The sequence below is a fragment of the Oncorhynchus keta genome, chromosome 30 (assembly GCF_023373465.1).
Source record: "Oncorhynchus keta strain PuntledgeMale-10-30-2019 chromosome 30, Oket_V2, whole genome shotgun sequence".
NCBI lineage: Eukaryota > Metazoa > Chordata > Actinopteri > Salmoniformes > Salmonidae > Oncorhynchus > Oncorhynchus keta.
The window spans coordinates 22553106-22580757 of NC_068450.1; the positions used below are offsets into that span (position 1 = coordinate 22553106).

General features: G+C 42.6%; 1 protein-coding gene across 3 annotated transcripts; it reads right to left on the minus strand.

The window, feature by feature from the left end:
• Positions 1–75: 75 nt before the first annotated feature.
• Positions 76–27652, minus strand: LOC118363299 (long-chain-fatty-acid--CoA ligase 1-like). Of its 3 annotated transcripts, none has more exons than XM_035744009.2 (21): positions 27485–27652; positions 15726–15948; positions 15104–15218; positions 14958–15022; positions 13622–13723; positions 13346–13445; positions 12940–13115; positions 12656–12688; positions 12497–12548; positions 12277–12350; positions 11217–11294; positions 10892–11026; positions 10642–10776; positions 10410–10505; positions 9942–10014; positions 9609–9697; positions 9216–9332; positions 8055–8198; positions 3729–3830; positions 3307–3378; positions 76–3187 (listed from the first exon to the last, which is right to left on the minus strand). In XM_035744009.2, exons 2-21 carry the CDS (start codon positions 15918–15920, stop codon positions 3047–3049), a joined length of 2094 nt encoding a protein of 697 aa, XP_035599902.1. In that variant the 5' UTR covers positions 15921–15948; positions 27485–27652; the 3' UTR covers positions 76–3046. The 3 variants fall into 3 exon arrangements, with proteins under 3 accessions (XP_035599902.1, XP_035599901.1, XP_035599903.1); XM_035744008.2 differs by lacking the exon at positions 27485–27652 and adding an exon at positions 26859–26941; XM_035744010.2 differs by lacking the exon at positions 27485–27652 and adding an exon at positions 21287–21306.

Sequence of the window (27652 nt, forward strand, 5' to 3'; positions counted from 1 at the left end):
GATCCATCAGACAAAACACTCATGTACGGATGGCTAGAACTACTCTCTGCCATTTTAAATAAATACACAAATCTGTTAATTGGGAACAGTTTTCCCCCTGGAAATCTATATTTATTTTTTACAAAACAAACAAATCCAAGACAACATAGTAGTCGAAATAATACATCAACACCAAGTTTAAACTATGCAATATTTCATATTAGCTACACTGTTTTTTTATCACTCAATTTTCACAAGTATGTGGTACATTTTGAAAACTCTAAGAAGACTTTCAACTGACTGAGTAGAATAAACATAACCAAAATCACAAGTTCACTGCACCAAATCACTCATATTCAATCTATCCATCTGCTTTCAAAATGCAATATTCACTTTACTTTTGATATGATTTGTCATTCGTTAACAAACGATCACAAACTACTGAACCAAAAATGTGTACTTAACATATATAGTTTGATAACTGGTTAAAACTAGAAATGTGTATCTTGTATTTTTTGACATTTGATTAAATGGTAGTTAAAATGATTCAATTGTGAGTATAACATTATCTGATGTATTGGGGACTAAACTAAATGTGCTCATACTATTTAATGGAAAACTTTGATTTTAGCATAAATGAGTCAGTGGTGAAAGATGTGTGAAACCCCAATGAATGCAAAATCAAAGGTTCTGAACATAAGATAGGGGGCATTACAAGTGTTATCAGTTTGAGTTAAAATAGACCACTTACATCTAAGAAATGTGCCAAATTGATTGAAAACTGTAAATCACATAACATCTGATGACACATGTGAAACAGGTTGTGCACATGAATCAAATAACACCACAACCTAATAAAAACAGCTAACAATTCAATAAAATAATTCATTTGAATGACTTTTTCCCCACACAAATAATTTACACATATTGTATACCTTACAAAGATTGTCTATAGAAAGTCTAAATTCAAATGCATCTAAAGTAATGGTGTTGAATGAAATGAATAAGATGCTATAGTCCTTCCCAAGATTACATTGAACATTTTTACAATCATGGTTCTCGATCTCAAGCTTTCACATCATTGAACCACTGAAGAACTATGCAAACAAAAACACATCCCCTATACAGATAAATATCTATATATATCTAAGAATGAAAAAAAAAAATCACATTTAGGCTTTAGTGTTTAAGTGTTTGTGTTGGAGGGTGTTCTGGAAAGTGAGAACATGTAGCCCTGAGAGTTGCAGTACAAAAGGAGGAGATGCCTGAGAACTCAGCACAAACCACTACTTCATTTGATGCTGATGCTTCATTCTGCAATAGTTGCAGGAGTCCATAAAAAAAACACTCCTTAAGGATTACACACATTCATGTATTGATACATCTTAACCTGAAAAAAACATTCCTGAAATGATTTATTATGCAATACAAATCATTACCCTATAGCAGGGGTCTCTAATTACATTCATCCACATGCCAATTTGTTTCTTGAGCGGATGGTTGGGGTGCCAGAACAGAATTACAAATAATTTGTAAAATGCAAATTGACTGGAAGAACCCGAAACAGAAAAAAAAATCATTTCAACCCTTGATTACATTGGAATATGATCACATATTTATTAATGGTAATACTTTGAAACAGCTTTTCTAAATTAAAATCACTTTGGAGATGATTCTGCCCCCCACCCCACTCCCAAAAATAAAATTGTGGAAATGTGTATTTGTTTGCTCAGAAAACTTGCCGGGACACCTATTGGGGTTACCCAGCCCTATAGAGTGGTAGATTTTCTACAGGTAGGCATGTATCCTAAGATATATTTCCCCTTTACACGGTTTCACCATCCCTTAAAGCCTATGATAACATCCAAAAGTCTTCGTTGGAATACATTGTATGTTTGCATATATATATATATACGATAACTAACGAGATATATATATATATATATATCTAAGGCCCTAAAAATTACCAAAGACTCCAGCCACCCAAGTCATAGACCTATCTCTGCTACCGCATGGCAAGCAGTACTGGAGCGCCAAGTCTGGGACCTAAAGACTCCTTAATAGCTCCTAACCCCAAGCCATAAGACTGCTAAAGAGTTAAATCAAATGACTACCCGGACGATATGCATTGACCCCCTTATTTATTCCTATTTTTTGCACTGACTCTCTTGCACAGGCTCCATGTACACTCACTAGACTCGAACCACACACACACACACACACACACACACACACACACACACACACACACACACAGAGACGCCACATGCACACAAGCGCTGCTGCTATTCTGTTTATTATCTATGCATAGGCACTTTACCCCTACCTAAACGTACCGATTACCTTAATTACCTCGACTAACCCTGTACCCATGCACATTGACTCTTGACCTTGTATATAGCCCTGTTATTGTTATTTCTATTGTGTTACTATTTTTCCTTTAGTTTATTTAGCAAAGTTTTCATACTTAAAAAAAAAACTTGACATCATTGGTTAAGGGCTCTTAAGTAAGCATTTCACAGTAAGATCTACCTACACCTGTTGTATTTGACGCATGTAAAACATGATTTGATTAGTAATATACATGATGGCACTGGACAGTGGTGGTTTACTGGTACCTCATTCACTTGACCTATTGAACATCACCAATTGACAATTAAGATGACTGACGTGCTCACAATACTCAACTAGTAGCAAGATAGATAGACAAGCTTTGGAAAAGGAAGCCCTGAAAAATGAGAGCCAGGTGTGTCGTTTGTTCTGTACACGAGAAGACTAATGAGGTATGGTATCATTTACTGACAGTTGCTATATACCAGTATATGGTATTATTTACAGTACTGATGCTATGTGGTATCATTTACTGACAGTTGAGGGTGACATCAAGAAAAGTTGATTCTTCCCTAATGATCCTATTGTGTTTTGTTCCTATTCAGACAGAGAGCAACTGGTCATACAGGGTAAAGTGTATCCATAGACCAGGCCTCACAGATATGTCTTCAATCAGTTTCATAGAAGACCTCTTCTACCAGCTCTGGTTACACCCTACCTTCCGTCCTCCCACTGTTCACATCTTGATCTTGGAGTAGAGTTTGTCGATGTGCTCCCTGAAGTAGTTCCGGAGTTCTGCTCTCTTGGCTTTCAGGGTGGGAGTGAGAAGTCCATTTTGGATAGAGAACATCTCTGTGAACAGGGTGATGTCCTTCACCTGATCAAAACAAGAGACATGAAACAGATAACAGTTATGTTCTCTAGTTAAGACCTGATATGTAATCAAACAGACTGTTAATATTCTCTCAAATATTTTGTCTAAGACTAACCCTTTACCTGCTCAAAAGATTTCAGACCACTGTCTTTTCCTAGTTTCAAGATGTCTTCCAAGATGGCCTTCTTTACATCCTACAGAGACAAAAACACTTCATTTCAATGGTGTGAATTCTCCAACATATTCAAAGTCAATGTTCTATATCAGGGAGGGGCAACTAGCGGCCAGCAACCCTCCCTTTTGTAGGTCCGCAGCTCAATCCCCCGAATTAAAAATAAGTACATCTGCAGTTTCTTGTCAGTCAGTCACTCAATTAACCCATGTCAGTTAACATTTTTTGATTGTTAAGTTAGTCTGGCCAGCTATCATGGTCCAACTACAGACCAGGGGATCCACATTGACATCCCTCTTCTATATGGAACGAAACTGTTGAAAATATATCAAGTCTAAATTGTGAATCGGTGCAGATGGTCAGTGGTCCTACCATGTTGTTGCATAGGTCTCCGTAGGATCCCTCCAGTCCTCTCTTCTTGGCCCAGCCAGGAAGGAAGTCAGGATCTGGCACAATGATGGCTACTAGGCATGCCTGGAGGAGAAAAACAACATTATAGCTGAGGGCTATGCATTCTCACTCTGTCCACCTCATTTCCCAATGTTGCCATTAGCACAGCCAAACACGGAAGTGAAGGATTCGACTCCCACTTTACTTCCCTACTGCAGTGTGCCAGTGGCAAACTTGTCAGAGTAAATTCTTTGAAAGAGTCAATTTATAGAGTATAAAAGTAAACAAGTGTAATTTAATATTTTTTTTAAAATTCAAGTTCTCTAACGTTAGCTAGACCTACTAGTAGGCTAGGTCTGTTGTGATAAAGTAAGTTGTGTCAGAGTTAAGGCCCGGGCCATCCACCAAGCCAATAACGATAACTAATGATAAATTACAGGCTATATAACTATAAAACATTGGTGAGCATCCCCACTAGAGGAATGTTTATGCTTTTACATTGCTACACCTGTCAATCAACTGATCAACGCATCCTACTGCACACTTCCTATTAATAAGGAGGTAACACAGATACTGGTTCAGACCATTCAGTGCTTTCATGGTGTGTTCATCGTCAGTGACAACGGCAAATAATACTTCAATGTACAGTGCATTCGGAAAGAATTCAGACATGGACTTTTTCCACATTTTGTTACATTACAACCTTATTCTAAAATGTATTAAATAATTGTTTCCCTTTTCAATCTATACACAATACCCCGTAATGACAAATCAAAAACGTGGTTTAGACATTTTTAATTTACACAAGTATTCATACCCTTTGCTATGAGACTCAAAATTGAGCTCAGGTGGATCCTGTTTCCATTGATCATCCTTGAGATGTTTCTACAACTTGGGAGTCCACCGGTGGTAAATTCAATTGATTGGACATGATTTAGAAAGGCACACACACCTGTCTATATAAGGTCCCACTGTTGACAGTGCAGGTCAGAGCAAAAACCAAGCCATGAGGTCGAAGGAATTGTCTGCAGAGCCCCCAAGGCAGGATTGTGTTGAAGCACAGATCTGGGGAAGGGTATCAAAAACATGTCTGCAGCATTGAAGGTTCCCAAGACCAGTGGCCTCCCTCATTCGTAAATGGAAGACTTTTGGAACTACCGAGACTCTTCCTAGAGCTGGCCACCCGGCCAAACAGGTGACCAAGAACCCGATGGTCACTCTGACAGAGCTCCAGAGTTCCTCTGTGGAGATGGGAGAACCTTCCAGAAGGACAACGGTCTCTGCAGAACTCAACCAATCAGGCCTTTATGGTAGAGCGGCATGACGGAAGCGACTCCTCAGTAAAAAGGCACATGACAGCCCACTTGGAATCTACCAAAAGTTACCTAAAGCACTCAGATCATGAGAAACAACATTCTCTGGTCCCATGAAACCAAGATTGAACTCTTTGGCCTGAAAGCCAAGTGTCACGTCTGGAGGAAACCTGGCACCATTCCTATGGTGAAGCATGGTGGTGGCAGCATCATACAATGGGGATGAAAATAGCTGTGCAGTGACGCTCTCTGCCCAACCGGACAGAGCTTGAGAGGATCTGCAGAGAAGAATGGGAGAAACTCCTCAAATACATGTGTGCCAAACCTATAGCATCATACCCAAAAAGACTTGAGGCTGTAATCACGACCAAAGTTGCTTCAACAAAGACCTAAGTAAATGGTCTGAATACTTAGGAAAATGTGATACTTCCGGAAGGGGTTTAAATACATTTGCAAACATTTCTAAAACCTGTTTCCGCGTTGTCATTACGTATTGTCCATAGCCGACATCACTGCTGTTTACAGCCTAACTTGAATAACCGCTCACACCTCCTGTTGTTTCATGTCAAAATAACGGCAGAGGCAAACAGCTTAGACCTGGTCATGTAACCATTTGGATCAGTTTTGGTCTATTCTGGACAATTTAGGTCAGAAAGGTACATTAGGACACTCAAGGTGTTGTCAGGATGCAGTGTTAAGACAGACCTACTATAGGACAATATGGCCTACTACAGGATAACCTGCATCTCTCCTCCAACAGGCTGAAGAAAATAAGTCGAAATAAGTGTCCAACAAGCGTTTGTAGTGTGGGTTTTCATTGAACCCACAAGATGTAGGAGGATTTGCCGTGGCAGCGGAGAAGCCAGGTGTGTAAATGTTCTACAGAACAATGAAGACAGACAGGTACATAAATGCTCTACAGAACAATATAGACAGACAGGTGCGTAGTAAATGCTCTACATAACAATGAAGACAGACAGGTGCGTAAATGCTCTACAGAACAATGAAGACAGACAGGTGTGTAAATGTTCTACAGAACAATGAAGACAGACAGGTGCGTAGTAAATGCTCTACATAACAATGAAGACAGACAGGTGCGTAAATGCTCTACAGAACAATGAAGACAGACAGGTGCGTAAATGCTCTACAGAACAATGAAGACAGACAGGTGCGTAAATGCTCTACAGAACAATGAAGACAGACAGGTGCATAAATGTTCTACAGAACAATGAAGACAGACAGGTGCGTAAATGCTCTACAGAACAATGAAGACAGACAGGTGCGTAAATGCTCTACAGAACAATGAAGACAGACAGGTGCGTAAATGCTCTACAGAACAAAGACAGACAGACAGGTGCGTAAATGTTCTACATAACACTGAAAACAGACAGGTGCGTAAATGCTCTACAGAACAATGAAGACAGACAGGTGCATAAATGTTCTACAGAACAATGAAGACAGACAGGTGCGTAAATGCTCTACAGAACAATGAAGACAGACAGGTGCGTAAATGCTCTACAGAACAATGAAGACAGACAGGTGCGTAAATGCTCTACAGAACAAAGACAGACAGACAGGTGCGTAAATGTTCTACATAACACTGAAAAAAGACAGGTGCGTAAATGCTCTACAGAACAATGAAAACAGACAGGTGCGTAAATGCTCTACAGAACAAAGACAGACAGACAGGTGTGTAAATGCTCTACAGAACAATGAAAACAGACAGGTGCGTAAATGCTCTACAGAACAAAGACAGACAGACAGGTGTGTAAATGCTCTACAGAACAATGAAGACAGACAGGTGTGTAAATGCTCTACAGAACAATGAAGACAGACAGGTGTGTAAATGCTCTACAGAACAATGAAGACAGGTGCGTAAATGCTCTACAGAACAATGAAGACAGACAGGCTAGAGATGTAGCCTCTCACCTAAATTAGAAGCATATGCATATTAGCCCATAATTCATAAGCTCAATGTTAAGCTTAATACTGCAGTGAATAGCCAGTCGATTTACACAGCAAAATTAAAAAATACTTTATCGGATAAGGAAATCATAGGTTTAACAAACTCCCTCACGACGCCAGGACAGCGGAGTCAATCACCACCTTCCGGAGACACCTGAAACCCCACCTCTTCAAGGAATACCTAGGATAGGGTAAGTAATCCTTCTCACCCCCCCCCCCTAAAAAGATTTAGATGCACTATTGTAAAGTGGCTGTTCCACTGGATGTCATAAGGTGTATGCACCAATTTGTAAGTCGCTCTGGATAAGAGCGTCTGCTAAATGACTTAAATGTAAATGTAAATGTAGGTAGCCTACACTATGTCCGGCGCCGAGGCTGTGGCGTGCCGGATCATCAACTTGAAAAGCTACCTTATTGTTTCAGCTTTTTAGGGACAAGAAATGTATCCTACCTAGACTACAACAACACAATGTAATGAAGAACGTTATTGTTTTCAAGTGAGTGTAAACTGTAGTCTAGGCTGTAAACTGCAGTGAATAACCACTACAAAAGCCTGGCGTTTTAAATGCATATTCATTTAGAAATAACTGCATCTAGCCTGCCTGATTGGGCAAATATTTTTTTCTCATCATTTAGCCTACAAGGTCCAGGCACATTAGCAGGACAGTAATATGGCGTATTTTGTCATGATGTATCAACTAACAGAAACATGCTAATGCAGGGATTTCTAGCGGGGTGCATACAAATTATGATAATGCTCAAGCGCGGAGAAAGTTGTATCCATAGGTTCTGCGTTTGGCTTCAGTGCTTTAAAAGCATTTAAAAAATGAGGTTGATACCAGGGTCGTATTCATTAGGACTAAACGTAGCAAAACGTTTAGCATCTAAAAAAAAAAAGGTAAAAAAAAAGGGTGTTTCTTATTGGACAGTGCAGGTAGTACCTCCCAGTTTCAGTCCCTTAACTTTCTAATGAATATGACCAAGTAGTATATCCATTTTCCTTATGGACACAGTATCAATCCCTCCTTACCTGTAGGCTGTCCCCATGCACAAAGACCTGGGCCACTGCGTCACTCCTGGTGTAGATATTCTCTATCTTCTCTGGTGCAATGTACTCTCCCTGGGCCAGCTTGAAGATGTGCTTCTTCCTGTCCACAATTCTCAAAGTGCCGTTCTGTACACAAAGATGAGAGATCGTAATAAGAGTGTTATGAAACACTAGGCGGATATAATTTGTAAGTCGCTCTGGATAAGAGCGTCTGCTAAATGACTTAAATGTAAATGTATATAGAGGCTGTATACACACTCGGTGGCCAGTTTATTAGGTACACAAAAATGGATCGCTCCTACTGTGAGTCATGTTGTCGTGGCTTGGTATATATAAAAGCAGGCAGACCGGCATCCAATTACTGTTTGATTGAATGTTAGCATGGGCAAAACAGAAACCCAAGCAGCTTTGAATGTGGTATGATAGTCGGTGCCAGGCGTGCCGGATCCAGTATCTCAGAAACGGCCGCCTTCATGGGCTGTTCACCCAGGACAGTGTCTTGGGTTTACCGAGAATGGTGCGACAAACAAAAAACATCCAGTCAGTGGCAGTCCTGTGGGCGAAAACAGCTTGTTGATGAGAGAGGTTGAAGGAGAATAGCAAGTACTGTGCAAGCTAACAGGCGGACAAATAATGGCGCATTGCAACAGTGGTGTGCAGAACGGCATCTCAGAACGCACAACTTGTCGGTCTTTGTCATAGATGGACTATTGAAGCAAACGACCCCAGCAGGTTCCACTCTTATCAGCTAAAAACAAGAAGTCCCTCCAGTGGGCACGCCCTCACCAACACTGGACAACTGAGGAGTGGAAGAACGTTGTCTGTTCCGATGAATCTCGGTTGCTGTTGAGTCATGCTGATGGCAGAATGAGTCAGAATTTGGCGTAAGCAGCATGAGTCCATGGCCCATCCTGCCTGGTGTGAATGGTACAGGCTGGTGACGGGTGTACTGCTTTCCAATCTGCAGAAACTGTGTGATGCCACTGCGTCAGCATGGACCAACATCCCTGTGGAACATTTCCCGACTTGTAGAATCCAAGCCCCCCAAAGAATTCAGGCCGTTCTGGATGCACAGGGGGGTCCGACCGGTACTAGATAGGTACCTAATAAACTGGCCTAGGTGTGAGTGAGTTACATACTCACCGGTAACCACTTGCCAATGTCCCCTGTGTGGACCCAGCCATTAGCATCAATGGCCTCCTCCGTCTTCTCTGGGTCCTTCAAGTAGCCCAGAAACACGTTAGCTCCTTTCACACACACCTGGAAAAAAACACACACACATCCTATAGACTTAGTGCATGGAGTGTAAAGGGGATATGACCCATTTCAATGTTGATGAGGTAAACACTGCAAATACACAATCGTTACATACTGAATGCATCCTAAATGGCACTCTATTCCCTTTATAGTGCACTGCTTATGACCAGAGGCCCTTGTCAAAAGTAGTTCACTATAAAGGGAGTAGGTCAGTAGAGTAACAGCTTCATGTTAAACAGCGCCACTCGGTACCAAGGGCAATGCCAGGCTCCCACCCACCTCTCCCTCTCCATTGGCAGCAAGGTAGTTCATCTCAGCCACATCGACCAGCTTCACCGAGTTACACGGCAGGGGCGCTCCAACATGACCTGGGGAGGGAAGCACAGAAACAGCCAAGACAGAGTTAGCCTCCATAACACAACTAGCCTATGTCCCAAATGGCACCCTATATAGTGCACTACTTTTGACCAGAGCCTTATGGAATAGGGTGCCATACCTCACAGGACCCCCAGGGGGAGTTGGTGACTGGCTATAGTATACAACCTCTCTCCATAAACGGGATGACTAATGTGTGTGACGGTTAATGTAACGGTGGGAAAGTGTGTTCGTTACCTGCTGTCCAATCCCCTGGTACTGTCATTGTGCAGCCCGCTGTGCATTCAGTCTGTCCATACCCCTCATACAACTGTTAAAGAAAAATATACTTTTTTGGTACAGTTTCCATTATTTTTATGTACGATGCAGGACTGGGTCTGTCCTCGACATTGCATGGGAGTCTTGTATTGATAACATACCACTGGATTTCATTCATATCAATACCAAACTGACAGGCAAATTTCTACCTGAGAAACTTCAATTGTCTTGAATGGTATGTTAACCATTTACCCATCATGTGACTTTCAGAGCCTGGACCTTGCACCAACTAGTCCGACACAAACGTATAGCCCCTACAATCCACTTTAATGGCCTGGAACACTCATGAGATCCTACAGCTGGGCATCAGTATACCACCACACTACAACCTCCGCTGGCGCTATCCAATCCCAGAATGCACCAGTGGAGACCCTAAGACAGACTCACTTGGCAGCCCAGCGCGGCTCGCAGGAACGTCAGCACCGTGGCAGACACGGGGGCAGCACCTGTTATCATCAAACGCACCCGTCCTCCCAGACTGGCCTACAGGGGGCACCAGCGAGAGACTAGAATCAGGAGGTCATTAAGATGGCTGGACAAGTTTTAGACATGTTTTACTATGTGCCATTCAGTGATCTGAGAAGCATAGCAGTTCTCTGTCAGGGAGGAGATACAGTACCTGCACTTTCCTAAAGATGAGTTTGTCCCAGATGCTGTCCCTCCTAATGATGCCACTCAGCAGCTCAGCCTCTTTCCTTTTAAAGGCAAAGTCCAGCACCCACCTCTTCAGAGAGGTGTTAGCCTGCCCATAGATCTGAAGACAGGGTATTATGAGGTCAAAATAAAGCAACAACTGTAGTCAACACGAGAGCTGTAGCAGGCAGCAGGGCATTACAGGAAACGTAGTTAGGAGAGTCAGTGTTTCTCACCTTGTCGAACATCCTGTTGAGGAGGCGTGGCACCACAGGAAACACTGTAGGCCTCAAGGTGGTGAGGTCATCCATCAGCAGGCGGATGTCTCCCTGGAAGAAACCAATCCTCCCCCCATGCACCAGAATGACTCCCTGGGGTGAGAGGTCAGAGGTTAGAATAGCACAGAGGTGGAAAGGACAAATGATGTGTAAAACTCAAAACAGGTCTGTAGATATGGGACCATATCTGGAAAAAAAGCATCACGCATTTACTTTGTAGTAGAAGAATTTGAAGGTCAGAGGACTTACAGTAGCACAAAGATAGAAAAGCATGGATACATACCTCTACAACTCTCTCGAACATATGAGCAAGGGGCAGGTAGGATATATGAACATCGTGGTGGTCTAATATGAGGTGATCCTAAAGGATACACACGCACAACAAAAACACATAGAACAAGGTGAGAACAAGGGGAGATAATGAGACCCCCTACAACCACCACCCGCTCAAAAATGTGCGCCAGAGGCAGGTATGACAGCAGTACATCCTCGTGGTTAGGCAGGCAACAGGCCTGGAGCCCACAGAACCAGAGGAGAGTAGATGAGAGGACAGAAGCAGGCGGGCCAGAGCAGCACAGAAAGACAGAGACACACCAGGTTAGCATGTTAGCGCTGAAACAGATACACCGGGTTAGCATGTTAGCGCTGAAACAGATACACCGGGTTAGCATGTTAGCGCTGAAACAGATACACCGGGTTAGCATGTTAGCGCTGAAACAGATACACCGGGTTAGCATGTTAGCGCTGAAACAGATACACCGGGTTAGCATGTTAGCGCTGAAACAGATACACCGGGTTAGCATGTTAGCGCTGAAACAGATACACCGGGTTAGCATGTTAGCGCTGAAACAGATACACCGGGTTAGCATGTTAGCGCTGAAACAGATAGACCGGGTTAGCGCTGAAACAGTTACACTGGCATTAGCAGAGAGGAAAGAAAGAGGTTCAGAAATAAGTTACAGCACAAATAGCTTAGCAGTAAATCTTGGCAATTGCAAAAAGGAGGTAGAGTAAGACAGACAAGCCAGACACAATAGAGACAAGGTTTCACAGCACAATTTGTCAGACAGCAACAGACAGTCCTCATGAGTATGTGGGTATCATATTAGATGGCAAGACAGTGTTTATACATGACTAGGTTGGGCGTAAACATGATATTTGACACCATCTTTCCTCACAATCATTAGCTCATATGGTTCACAACGACAGGAAACATTTGAATACCAAGGGGCTGAAGTGACTATATCCTGAACTATGGGAGTTAAACTGCGGAGAAGACTATGCACAAACCTATTTGCTCACATATGTGTTAGTCGTAAAAGAACACTGTTCTATTGTTTTACCTCAATGACTTTGATGAAGGCAGAGCAGTTGGAAGCAACATTCCCATGTGTCAGCATGGCTCCCTTTGGGTTCCCTGAGTAAGACAACACAAAAATGAGAGACTAGCCTCATACATGTGGACACATTAAACAGCACTCTTCAGATAGAGCCACACAAGAGGGCCATAGAGGCCATCTTAGGACAGTGCTCCATTTGGCATTAGATCATACAATGGCGTACCTGTGGTTCCACTGGTGAAGCAGACAACAGCCATGTCTTCAGGACTGGGAGGCTGCAGAGGGCAAAGGGTCACAGGTCAAAGAACTGAATGAATGAAGGTGAAATCAACTTCAATCAATATGGGGCAGGAGGGAGGGACAGATAGGTATCTTTACTCACAACTGGTTGGTGGTGGTGGGCCTTGCCGATAGCCTAGAAGAAGACAACATGAATGGACGTAGCTTGAATATGTAGTAGCACAAGCTAGTCTCATGGGACAACACCAGATTGTAGGACTTCACTTGTGGTAAAGACAGACGCAAAACAACGCAATTCTAGACTGCGCCTACCTAAAGTCTGCGGTTTAGCACACAAAAGCAAAAGCTCCAAGAATTTGAAGCAAATTTAGTTCCGAAAGTGGTAAAACAGACAGCCAAGTTATAAGTCAGAGTTTCTCCCCTCACCTCCACTTGGCTCAGGCTGAGAATGTCGATGCCACAGTCCTTCCCCTTGGCCACCAGCTCATCATCAAAGGGCTCCATGAGGATGATGGTTCTGACACGGTGCTCCCTGCCAGAGACGCACTCCAGGACAAGCCTGGCCTTCTCAGGAACGTCACACAGTATGCTGGAAATGTTGGCTGTGTGCACGTGTACACACACAGAGAGGAGAGAGAGAGAGAGAGACAGAGAGGAGAGAGAGAGAGAGAGGAGAAAGAGAGAGAGACAAAGAGAGACAGGTAAATAGGGTCAACCGCCAAACCCACAAGAAATTCTCTCTCAACGAGATAAGCTGGGCATACAAAAGCTGATGGAAATATTACAATTGAAATGTATTCTTATTTGAGATCTTCTCTTGGTTGTTGCTCACCCTTGTCGATGACATAGGCGATTGCCTCAGTGCCCAGAGTGTCATACAGGGGCACAGCCACCAGGGAGAAGGTATAGCAGGCCAGCTCAGCGATGGTCCACTGCAGACACACAGCGCATATGACTCAAACCAGTCTTATATTGCTTCTATAGAGTAATGCCTGTGTAGTATTTACCCCACATGTAGCAGATTCAGAATGAACCAGTTGAACATGGTTAACATTGTATGTGACTGTCCTATTTCATGACGTACTGCTCTTCAAGTGGTCTTGCTCACCTCTGGTCGGTTCTGAGCGAAGATGCCAATGAACTGGTCTTTGGTTTTAGTGTGTCCCCTGTGGAGCAGCGCTGAGCCCAGGTTCTCTGCCTTCTCTGCTACCTGGGGATGGAGGGGACACAGCTCGTTATTTAACTCGGCAAGTCAGTTTAGAACAAATTCTTATTTACAATGACGGCCTACCACAGCTAAACCCTAACCCGCAAGACACTGGGCCAATTGTGCACCGTTTTATAGAGGGCACACAGCTCTTTAGGGAAGGGGTGGAGGGCACATAGTTCATTAGGGGAGGGGTGGAGAGAGAGACAGACAGAGACAGAGAGAGGCCCAGTGTCGTATTCATTAGGGGAGGGGTGGAGAGAGAGACAGACAGAGACAGAGAGAAGCCCAGTGTCGTATTCTTTAGGGATGGGGTGGAGGGCACACAGCTCTTTAGGGATGGGGTGGAGGGCACACAGCTCTTTAGGGAAGGGGTGGAGGGCACACAGCTCTTTAGGGAAGGGGTGGAGGGCACACAGCTCTTCAGGGAAGGGGTGGAGGGCACACAGCTCTTTAGGGAAGGGGTGAAGGGCACACAGCTCTTTAGGGAAGGGGTGAAGGGCACACATCTCTATTTATTTAAACTTTATTTAACTAGGCAAGTCAGTTAAGAACAAATTCTTATTTTCAATGACAGCCTGGGAACAGTGGGTTAACTGCCTTGTTCAGGGGCAGAACAACATATTTTGTTTTATCTTATCAGGTCGGGGATTCGATCTTGCAACCTTTCGTTTACTAGTTCAACGCTCTAACAACTAGGCTAACTGCCGCCCCAGGGGAGGGTGGGGTGGAGGGCAAACAGCTCTTTAGTGAAGGGGTGAAGGGCACACCGCTCGTTAGGTAGTTAATGATACACACTCTAGGATGGATGACTCAGCAAAACACCTGGGACATATTCATTAGTACACACTATAGCAAAACATTTTGCGGTGGAAAATTATTTAGCAAGAACGGTTTCTTATTGGACAAGTTCAGGTAGTCCCTCTCTGTTTGGTGTCTAGTGAATATGACCCTGCGGTCTCAGAGGAGAGGGGAAACACTTGGAAGAGTGACAGAGGACTGTAAGTTCCTCACTGGGGGAGGGGAATCCCTTGTGGTTTGGATGGGAGTGGCTGGCTTTCTGTTTAAATAGAGCACTCAGACACACCACGGGGCCTTGTAGACTATCTAATTATGATAGAATAGTGCACCAAACTATCTTTGACTGCCTAAAACTACATTTGGTATAAGATCTAACCAGAAATATATTAATCATACTATAAAAAGAGAAAGTGACAGATTAATGTTGTTGTCCTACCTCGGAGTATGACAGCCACTCATAGGACTGGCTTGGTTGTCTTGCTCCAAGACAGGGACCATTGTCTAGTGGAAAACACACAATGAACATTTCAAATCACCTCAACGTCATAGTACGTCAAGTAAGGTGCTTAGCGAGACACTCACTGGAGACCCGTGCGCCCCGGAGGAAGAACTCATACATGGTCTTGGCGTCGTTGTACAGGTGGGTCATGTGTTTGTCGCTGTCCATCAGCGCTGATCGGCGGGCATACTCTCCTCCCTGACAGGAAATACAATAAACAGCCATCATACAGGCGACTAGCTCACTGTCTGACTACAATAGGTATGAACCAAAGACATCGGCACAAACACCAAGATTTAAAACTGAGGAACTCCTCTGTGTGCTAATAGTATAATGACTAGCGGTGGAGAAGGTTGTTCATTGTGCTCATCCATCTTGTTCTTTTCCGAGTCATTTCTGTTTGTGTGAAGCATTGTGTTTACTCACTTAAGTATAGCTACACACGCATCAAACTAAGCTGGCCAACGCCTTTTCTGGGCCAAGTGTGGTGGGTACGCTCCACCCATGACATAATGCCTCTCAGGCTGGCATATTCAGCCCTTACTATGACTCATGAAGTGAGGTTTTACTTGAAGAGGCTAACTTGATGCAGGGCTGAAAGTACGCGTACCTCTTTACACATAATGATACTTTCAGGCATTGCCACGTCATACAGAAAGCATGCCATGTCCTTTACAATAGCAGGTCGGTGCCTACTCTCCTTACCGGAACCTCGACGGACTGCATTTTCAGGTCGCATGGTGGCTTCAGGGCCTTGGGCCGGGTGGTGTACCAGTAGGTTGTGAGAACAGCAAATGCCCCCACACCCACCAACGTGTGTGTGGACAGACTGCGCAGGTACTGCCGCACCTCATCCAGCTCGGGGAAGCGCAGCTGATTCAGGAGCTGCTGGGCTTGCATGGTTGGGCCTTTGCTAGCGTCTGTCTGTCTGTTGGGAAGAAGAGGCATTGTTAAATTAACATAGTACGTGACTATGTCCTAAACCATCAAACAAATTTCCTCCTGGTGGGAAATCAAATAATTAATCAATCAAATCATAATCCATATCCTAAAAAGGTCCATTTCTATGTTAGTTAGCTACTAGCTTAACATGTACTAAGCAGGGAACACTGGTTGTGAAATCAAATCAATGTTTGTCACGTGCGCCGAATACAACAGGTGTAGTAGACCTTACAGTGAAATGCTTACTTACAGACTAACCAATAGTGCAAAAAAGGTATTAGGTGAACAATAGGTAAGTCAAAATGTTTTTAAAAAACAGTAAAAAAGACCGTGACAAATAACAGTAGTGAGGCTATATACAGACACCGGTTAGTCAGGCTGATTGCGGTAGTATGTACATATCCATATGCTACTCTATATTTAAAAGATCATACTCTCGCTGTAAACATTCTCAGGTTTGAAATTCCCATGGCATGATTTCAGCATTCATTCACTAATAGCTAGTCTTATCCTCTGTGTGATACTACTAGTCTGTAGAACAATGGGTTCACTATGCTCTCAAATAACCCGCTCTCTTTCTTTCTCTAGTAATAGGTAGGGACAGGAACATGTATCAGTGTTGTCATGAAAACACACAGAGCAGAGGGTCCTTTATAGTGAGTGTAGGGTTGTGGTTCTATTGAACTTTGGAGCAGATAGTGGCCGACATCCCAGCGACCAAGGTAGATTAACCCACTAGAGTCTAAACTTGCCTGAACCTGGGGGGGGGGGCTACTAAACCAACATATGGAATTGCTTTAAGACGCCATCAGGTATAAAAAATATTTGATGAAACATAACTTGAATTACGATCATGTCTCTTCGACCAGATTTCCTAAAATAAGTTCACTTTTAGCTGAATTCCCGATTATTATTTTTGGTTGCCAAAAAAAAAACAGTGCATTCGGAAAGTATTCAGACCCCTTTACTTTTTACACATTTTGTTACGTTAGAGCCTTATTCTAAAATTATATATATTTTAAATTCCCCTAATCAATTTACACACAATACCACATGATGATAAAGCAAAAATGTATTGCAAAAAAAACCAACATGTAAATAAAGGTATTTCTAAGTATTCAGACCCTTTGCTATGAGACTCGAAATTGAGCTCAGGTGCATCCTGTTTCCATTGATCATCCTTAAGATGTTTCTACAACTTGGGAGTCCACCGGTGGTAAATTCAATTGATTGGACATGATTTGGAAAGGCACACACACCTGTCTATATAAGGTCCCACTGTTGACAGTGCAGGTCAGAGCAAAAACCAAGCAATGAGGTCGAAGGAATTGTCCGTAGAGCTCCAAGACAAGATTGTGTCGAGGCAGAGATCTGGGGAAGGGTACCAAAATATTTCTGCAGCATTGAAGGTCCCCAAGAACACAGTGGCCTCCATCATTCTTAAATGGAAGAAGTTTGGAACCACCAAGACTCTTCTTAGAGCTGGCCACCTGGGCCAAACTGAGCAAACGGGGGAGAAGGGCCTTGGTCACGGAGGTGACCAAGAACCCGATGGTCACTCTGACGGAGCGCCAGAGTTCCTGTGTGGAGATGGGAGAAGCTTCCATTAGGACAACCATCTCTGCAGAACTCCACCAATCAGGCATTAATGGTAGAGTGGCCAGACAGAAGCCACTCCTCAGTAATAGGCATGACAGCCTGCTTGGAGTTTGCCAAAAAGGCACACAAAGGACTCTCAGACCATGAGAAACAAGTTTCTCTGGTCTGATGGAACCAAGATTGAACTCTATGGCCTGAATGCCAAGTGTCACATCTGGAGGAAAACTGTCACCATCCCTACGCTGAAGCATGGTGGTGGCAGCATCATGCTGTGGAGATGTTTTTCAGCTGCAAGATACTGGGAGACTAGTCAGGATCGAGGGAAAGATGAATGGAGCAAAGTACAGAGAGATCCTTGATGAAAACCTGCTCCATAGTGCTCAGAACTTCGAAGGTTCACCTTCCAACAGGACAACGACCCTAAGCACACAGCCAAGGCAATGCAGGAGTGTCTTCGGGACAAGTCTCTGAATGTCTTTGAATGGCCCAGCCAGAGCCGGACTTGAACCTGATCAAACATCTGTTGAGACCTGAAAATATCTGTGCAGCGATGCTCCCCATCCAACCTGACAGAGCTTGAGAGGATCCGCAAAGAAGAACTGGAGAAACTCCCCAAATACAGGTGTGCCAAGCTTGTAGCATTGTACCCATGAAGATGCGAGGCTGTAATCGCTGTCAAAGGAGCTTCAACAAAGTACTGAGTAAAGGGTCTGAATATTTAGGAAAACATGATATATCCGGAGGGGGGGGCTAAAATACATTTGCAAACATTTCTAAAACCTGTTTTAGATGAGGGGGCTGTAACGTAACAAAATGTGGAAAAGGTCAAGGGGTCTGAATACTTTACGAATGCACTGTCACACACATATTTAATAAACTTCGAGGGGCCCCAAAAAATTATAATAAAATTGCGGGCGACCTGTTGCCAACACATCATATCCAGTCAAACAAGTGATTCAATCCACATCAGTTAGCTAGATAGTGTTTCATGCTAACGCCAACAGCCCTGGGTTCAGAATATGGAGGTGATGGCCCCCATGCAGTGCCAGCAGTGGATCATGCCTAGCAGGCAGGAGGAATGTGTGCCTTTGACGTAACCCTATAGGACCAACATGACTTCTCACCTACTTCTTCTGTCTATTATTGTCCCATGCATTTATTCTCAGACTGTTACACGCAGACACATCACCTGCTGCTAGAAAGATACACAACACAAGGAGGACAAGTCTTGTCAGGCCCCACGCTTTCCTGTCAAGTAGGCTATTTGATAGAATTTGAAGACAGTGTGGTGGAAGTGGCATAATAACGGACTGACCAATTTATAACCAAGCCTTACTCTAGTACTTGAGTTTCAGTAAAAAGCCTAACAACCATAAACCTCCGCTCTGTCTACATGCTTCCCTTCCCCAGGTTTTACAAGCAGCGTGGAGAGGTTTAAAGAGAGCACCATAGTGTGATGTAAACGCTCAGACGTCCTTCAGATGTCTTTCTCCACAGCAGATATGCAACCAAGAGTGTCCTTCTGATCCACAACCCGCCACCAAACAAAACAGGTAGACAATACTGGGGTCTCAGAACTGGTCAAAACTACTGCACTTTCAGCAAATGCAAGTGTACTGTAGTGAGCTACAATACTAGTGCCTCCAAGAGTAGCTAGCTGATCCAAAGTGTCACTGATTCAGAGAAGCCACATGTTGCCTATAAATAGTAGAGATAACAGCAACATAGAGGTGGCTGGCCAGTGGCATACAGTGAGGCCCAAAAGTATTTGGACAGTGATCTTAACATTAAAAAATCAAATCTAACTCATCATTATTCATGATTATCCGTAATCATGGTAGCTTCCACATAAATGTAGAAATCCACATATTCTGTTCTTATTTACAATAAAAGTGACTCCAAAATGACACAATACATTATTTATCATTCATTTCTATTGGGCACAAAATTACCTGAAACAACCTAAAACTGCAAATGCATCCAATAAGTTTGTAGAGTCACAAGCTTTGTAGTCATTCGTGCCAGGAATATGGGACAAAATACAAAACTTTTTACTACTTTAAATACACATAAGTGAACTTTTCCAAATATGTTTGTTCCCTAAAATGGGGGGGGGGATATGTACAAAAAGTGCTGTAATTTCTAAATGGTTCCCCCAATACGGATGAAAATACCCTCAAATTAAATCTGACAGCGAGTTTGCACTTTAACCTCATAGTCATTGTATAATTTCAAAAGTGCTGGAGTACAGAGCCAAAACAACAACAAATGTGTCACTGTCCATACAACACACACACACACAGGTTAGAGCGTTGGGCCAGTAACCGAAACGTTTCTAGATGGAATCCCAGAGCTGACAAGGTAAAAATCTGTCGTTCTGCTCCTGAACAAGGCAGTTAACCCACTGCTCCTAGGCCATCATTGTAAATAAGAATTTGTTCTTAACTGACTTGCCTAGTTAAATAAAAATAAATACACACACACACACACACACACACACACACACACACACACCTCTAGCTAATCAGAATGAGGGAAAGACAGGTCTTCTTAGCAGGTCAATATGTCTGTCCTCACAGGTGGCTGGCCAGTGGACAATAGTGCAGGAGCCTATCTGGTCAGATGACAGTTCACAGTGACCAGAGGACAGGTAATATGTCATGTCTCAAAGGTCAGACTCGATGGTCCAACCCCATTGGCCAGAAGCCTCTCAGATATCCGCTGAATGATTACAGGAAGTAGTGATTGAGTGGGTGAAGATATGGTTAAAAGGTTAAAGAAAAATATATATTATAACAGCAGATTTTACTGGGAAAATATTAGTGGAAAGGACAGAAGGATTGTGCTGCTGTTCAATGGATGGGGAGGTTAATCAGCTATGTACCACAATGTGTCGGCATGTTATTGTGAGGTTACTCGAGGTAACAAGAACTTTGAATAATCTGTTACATCCTGATGGTGACAGACGACATAGATCAAGTAGTACCACTACCAGGCCAAGAACATCAGTCACGGTCTGGCCAGAGAAGCCATGCATCCAGTCACATTATAGCCTTGTTTGCCCTCCCAGGTTTTTCTGCCTTCCAACCAAAAGGTAACCTGAAACCTACTACAGCAGCCCACCCGACCTCTAAACTTGGCAAGACTGGGAAGTAAAGGATCACCCCATGCCCTATCAGCCAAGCAGACTGAGGGAAGGGAGGGAGGAGCGGGAGTGTAGCTATTTAAAACAAAATTAAGGTTGAACGGAAAATACTGGACATGTTGTGTGTTAGTGTGTGTTGGATAGGGGGAGCAACTCCCATTAACACGTCAAACAATTTATGAAGTGTGAGCCATCAGACATCAAGACAGAGACACTGAAGTTCAACTGGAGACTCATGTCAAAGCCTTTGCATTAACACATGGGTTAATCTACAACCCCACAGTTATGGAGTCCTGGTTAATCTCATCACTCATTTACATCATCTTCTTTACTTATGGACATACATCCAGAGCAATGCTTGTTTCAGACGCGTTGTGACTCATAAGTGACTGGTGATGAGTGATGTGCGTGTCCTTCAAGCCAAATATTTTCATTCACTGACTGGGCTTATTTACATGGTAAATTCTACACCTCAGGCTCAGATTATATCATAGTCACTCTCAAAGCACATACTCACTTCACTACTAGTGGCCAAGTCTAAGCAGTAGCACAGTGTCGTCACAGGAAGACAGATTTTTACCTTGTCAGCTTGGGGGATCCAATCTTGCAACCTTACAGTTAACTAGTCCAACGCTCTAACCACCTGCCTCACGAGGAGCCCACCTGTTACGCGAATGCAGTAAGCCAAGGTAAGTTTCTAGCTAGCATAACATTTATCTTATAAAAAACAATCAATCAACAACTGCCGTTGCACCAAAGTGTACTTAACCATAAACATCAATGCCGTTCTTAAAATCAATACACAAGTATATATTTTTAACCTGCATATTTAGGTAAAATAAATCCAGGTTAGCAGGCAATATTAACCAGGTGAAATTGTGTCACCTCTCTTGCATTCATTTCACGCAGAGTCAGGTTATATGCAACAGTTTGGGCCGCCTGGCTCTTTGCGAACTAATTTGCCAGAATTTTACGTAATTATGACATAACATTGAAGGTTGTGCAATGTAACAGGAATATTTAGACTCATGGATGCCACCCGTTAGATAAAATACGGAACGGAACGTTTTGTTTTCGAGGTGATAGTTTCCGGATTTGACCGAAGGCTCGTATTTCTGTGTGTTTATTATAGTGAAGTCTATGATTTGATATTTGATAGAGCAGTCTGTCTGAGGGGTGGTAGGCAGCAGCAGGCTCGTAATAGTCAAAGGTATATGGTTTAGAGAGAAATAGTCCACGCGTTATAATTCCTGTAATAACTTGCGGCTGAACTTGAAAGGGGTTCCTTCGTTATTTTACCGTTCATGTCTTCCATACAGAATGTCTTGATCTATTTCAAATAAGGTCTGTGTTTCGTGCTTAAACCGCCTTGGCGTTTTGATACCCGTGTAAATCTCACTAGGATAAGGTAACGTTTGTCAAAATATTTTCATAAATCCACTCTACAAAAAAAAATGACCTTCGCTTATATTTAGCCCATATTGATCAGTTACCTTGTCCTATGGATATCTACACAGCTATAAAATTGGCACGGTGGTGTAAGCCTACACGAAACACAGACCTTATTTTAAGTTCATCTAAAAATATCCTATGGAATAAATGAACGAAGGAACGGCTTTTCAGATTTTGCTAGAAGGTGTCATGGGAATTATGACTCGCACTTTGGTAGTCAATTCTTACCATGTCCATTAAAATAGGATTTCCTGCATATAGAAATGACAGTTTTTGTTTTCAACATTCATCACAGGTAACTTAAACTCTATTTTTATTCAAACAGTTGAGAGTATTTGTCTCCTAAGCAGACTCTTCAGTATCATTGTCACTTCAAGAGCTGTGTGTGTGTTTTACAGATGGCATGGAAAAGCAGAGCACCAGTGTGGGACTTTTACATGGAAAGCAAGGTGTCTTATTTGTGATAAAGATGTAAGCATGGGGTCAGCAACAGCTAAATCAAAAATACCACCAACCTGTGGAATCACCTTAAGAACACCCATCCAAAAGCCCATATGTATTATATTAAGTTAAAATAAAAGTGTTCATTGTTCATTCAGTATTGTTGCAATTGTCATTATTTCAAAAAGGTGTGTATATACAGTGGGGCAAAAAAGTATTTAGTCAGCCACCAATTGTGCAAGTTCTCCCACTTAAAATGATGAGAGGCCTGTAATTTTCATCATAGGTACACTTCAACTATGACAAACAAAATTAGAAAAAGAAATCCATAAAAATCACATTGTAGGATTTTTAATGAATTTATTTGCAAATTATGGTGGAAAATAAGTATTTGGTCAATAACAAAAGTTTCTCAATACTTTGTTATATACCCTTTGTTGGCAATGACAGAGGTCAAACGTTTTCTGCAAGTCTTCACAAGGTTTTCACTGTTGCTGGTATTTTGGCCCATTCCTCCATGTAGATCTCCTCTAGAGCAGTGACGTTTTGGGGCTGTTGCTGGGCAACACGGACTTTCAACTCCCTCCAAAGATTTTCTATGGGGTTGCGATCTGGAGACTGGCTAGTCCACTCCAGGACCATGAAATGCTTCTTACGAAGCCACTCCTTCGTTGCCCGGGCGGTGTGTTTGGGATCATTGTCATGCTTAAAGAACCAGCCACGTTTCATCTTCAATGCCCTTACTGATGGAAGGAGGTTTTCACTCAAAATCTCACAATACATGGCCCCATTCATTCTTTCCTTTACACGGACGGATCAGTCGTCCTGGTCCCTTTGCATAAAAACAGCCCCAAAGCATGATGTTTCCACCCCCATGCTTCACAGTAGGTATGGTGTTCTTTGGATGCAACTCAGCATTCTTTGTCCTCCAAACACGACGAGTTGAGTTTTTACCAAAAAGTTATATTTTGATTTCATCTGACCATATGACATTCTCCCAATCTTCTTCTGGATCATCCAAATTCTCTCTAGCAAACTTCAGACGGGCCTGGAAATGTACTGGCTTAAACAGTGGGACATGTCTGGCACTGCAGGATTTGAGTCCCTTGCGGCGTAGTGTGTTACTGATGGTAGGCTTTGTTACTTTGGTCCCAGCTCTCTGCAGGTCATTCACTAGGTCCCCCCGTGTGGTTCTGGAATTTTTGCGCACCGTTCTTCTGATCGTTTTGACCCCACGGGGTGGAGCCCCAGATCAAGGGAGATTATCAGTGGTCTTGTATGTCTTCCATTTCCTAATAATTGCTCCCACAGTTGATTTCTTCAAACCAAGCTGCTTACCTATTGCAGATTCAGTCTTCCCAGCCTGGTGCAGGTCTACAATTTTGTTTCTGATGTCCTTTGACAGCTCTTTGGTCTTGACCATAGTTGAGTTTGGAGTGTGACTGTTTGAGGTTGTAGACAGGTGTCTTTTATACTGATAACAAGTTCAAACAGGTGCCATTAATTCAGGTAACGAGTGGAGGACAGAGGAGCCTCTTAAAGAAGAAGTTACAGGTCTGTGAGAGCCAGAAATCTTGCTTGTTTGTAGGTGACCAAATACTTATTTTCCACCATAATTTGCAAATAAATTCATAAAAAAATCCTACAATGTGATTTTCTGATTTTGTCTGTCATAGTTGACGTGTACCTATGATGAAAATTACAGGCCTCTCTCATAGTTTTAAGTGGGAGAACTTGCACAATTGGTGGCTGACTAAATACTTTTTTGCCCCACTGTATATACACATTTTAAATATCGGCAGATTAATCGGTATCCGCTTTTTTTGGTCCTCCAATAATCGGTATCGGCGTTGAAAAATCATACTCAGTCAACCTCTACTATGATCATTACTCTATTAGAGGAATTACAGTACTATGATCATTACTCTGTTAGAGGAATTACAGTACTATGATCATAACTCTATTGTCACAACTGAATGTGTTTCATAACATGAGGACCCTTTGTATACATGCCAAATGGACGAAAGTAGTAACAACATGAATGAAAATAACTTCAGCAAGGTCACAACAACGGAGGCCTATGTTTCTGGACAGCTCTGTAAGTAGTAATTGGGGGGGGGGTATTGTGATGTATGGTGCTAATATCATATAATGGAGTCCCAAGTTCTATGTCCACAATCTGTCCCGTCTGGCCTCTCCCAAACATACAAGCACCACATTTTTTAAGACATCTTGGAGTGGGCCCCTTTAGAGGGAGGATGAGTGCAAGAAGTGCCCTCTAAACTCAGAGTCCTAGTTATGCTACATCCTAGGAGGTTTAGGACACCGTCAGTAAGTCCAGGGGTGTATTCAGTATATCTTGCAACGGAAAACGTTTACTAAACAAACAGAACGAAAACGGGACCTACCTGAATTTGTCCAATAGAAACATTTTGATTTCTGTTTGGAGTAAACCATTTCTGTTGCAATACATTTAGCAACAGAATAATCTACATTATAAATACAACGTAGGTTAATTGCTTTCAAATGAATCTGTTCCTGTTCTACAAAGACAAAACAATGTCATTAACACCCAGAATGTCATCTCATCAGCTAGACCCCTCAATCATGAATGCCATAGATTGGACAGAGTGTAGAAACCACTCTAAAGCATCTTTATTTAACTAGGCAAGTCAGTTAAGAACAAATTCTCATTTACATTGACGGCCTAGGAACAGTGGGTTAACTGCCTTCTTCAGGGGAAGAACGACAAATTTTTACCTTGTCAGCTCAGAGATTCGATCTAACAACCTTTTGGTTACTGGCCCAAAGCCCTAACCACTTGGCTACCTGCCGCCTGTACTAGGCTACTTGCAACCCCATTGATCAGTCTAGGCTACTTGTGGTCACACTGGATAAGCTTGGATTACCTTTGCCCACCCAGGTTCACTTGGCCAAAGGTTGCAGCAGAACAGACCTCTCTGAGACCATTCCCTTTACATCAGGGGTGTCAAACTCATTCCATGGAGGGCCTAATGTCTTAAGGTTTTTGCTTTTTCTTTTCAATTAAGACCTAGACAACCAGGTGTGGGGAGTTCCTAACTAAATAGTGACCTTAATTCATAAATCACGTACAAGTGAGGAGCGAAAACCCGCAGGCACTCGGCCCACCATGGAACGAGTTCAACATCTGTGCTTTACATTGTCTCAAGACAGGCAACCAGGCCAGAGCAACTTGTTATTGACCAATAATTTGTTAAAATGTGCAGGTTGTACAGATTTCAATATGCAAACATAGGCATATTGGAAACAATACACCCAGCAACTCGGCAAGTGCAATGGGGAAAACAATGTCCTCACAATAATAGGCTTCAGGGAGATTTTTGTACCGGAGCACAATGAAAACAATCAACATGATGCTCCAATGACACCGTAAAGGAGTTTAACTGGTCTCACTAAAACTTCTCTAAGAGCAGAGTGTGAAATTACAAGAAATTGCATGTGTGTGTGTGGAGACACACAGGGGAAAGGCAGGATTAATGGGCCGTGCAAGAACCAAAGTGACAGCTGAGCTGGGACCTGTTGAGCCATCCAATGAGGGAGTGTCACCTTTCACCTCAATACCTATGGTAGAGAGAGGAGAAAAGACCCGACTGCTTCCGATGCAGCCATGGGGTGAGCAGACAAGGGCGTGCTGTCATTTTTAAAACTCACAGTAAGGAATGCACAACCGAAATACATTAGGAAATGCTAGCTACCAATTTGAACTACAATCAGGAAAAACTGCAATAACCGCTAAGGCACATACAGTTTAGCACATTGATTTGGTTTAATCTAGCGTGAGACACGTTTAATTGATCAATAGCGAAGTAAATTGTTTTTGCTACTAATTAATCTGGATAGGAGTAGCAAGCTTACTATTAACTAACAAATTGACATGGCATTATGAACAACTGTTACCAGACGTGGCTCTGTCGCTAGCGTGTGTAGCTCTATCTAGCTATTACATTACGTATGGATCCGATCCATTCAAGCCATAAATCAACAAATGCTTATAATGAGTCGATTAAAATCTGCCATCATTCCTCGCTACAATAATAAACCATGTTTATTTCATTGTATATTTTTGGCATTATTAACATTTGAATACATTGTCTGAACGTTTCATTCATTCGAGACATACCGGTATTTCAAGTTAAAGGCGTTGAATAGTCTCATCTATGAAGCATAAATAGCTTTCTAAAATAATCTATCGTAAAAACACGACAATGACAACCTACCTTTGCAGCGAGCCAGCGTTGTGATATTGACCATGCGTCTTGGAGGATGGCAAGTCCACCGTACACCCGGCTCGTGAGGCGACGCTTAGCCAATCAGAGCCTATGTAGGTTTTGTTTGACTTAAAATCGTTGTATGGGCACAACTCATTGGTGAATTTTGCCACTGTATCGTTTAACAGTTGTAAAATAATTGTTGTATGCTGTGTATTGTTTCTCAAATCCGAATTTTGACCCCATAGGTCTAAACCCCTTTCTTTATTTGTTCCAGTAGAATATCTGAAACGTTCAGCTCCACTTGCTATTTATAGACACATGAATAGCTTACTACACTCTTTAACAAAAACAGTTACAGGTCATATGAGGAAATCAGTCCATTGAAATAAATTCATTAGACCCTAATCTATAGATTTGAGATTAATGGTAATACAGATATGCATCTGTTGGTCACAGATACTTTAATAAAAATGGGTCTCACAAGGGCCTCAGCATCTCATGTCGTTTTTTTGTGCATTCAAATTGCTGTGATAAAATGCAATTGTGTTCATTGTCTGTAGTTTATGCCTGCCCATACCATAACCCCACCGCCACCATGGGGCACTCTGTTCACAGCGTTGACATCAGCTTACCGTTCCCCCACACAACGCCATACACATGGTCTGCGATTGTAAGACTGGTTGGATGTACTGCCAAATTCTCTAAAGCGACATTGGAGGTGATTTATGGTAGAGAAATTAACATTCAATTATCTGGCAAAAGCTCTGGTGAACATTCCTGCAGTCAGCATGCCAACTGCA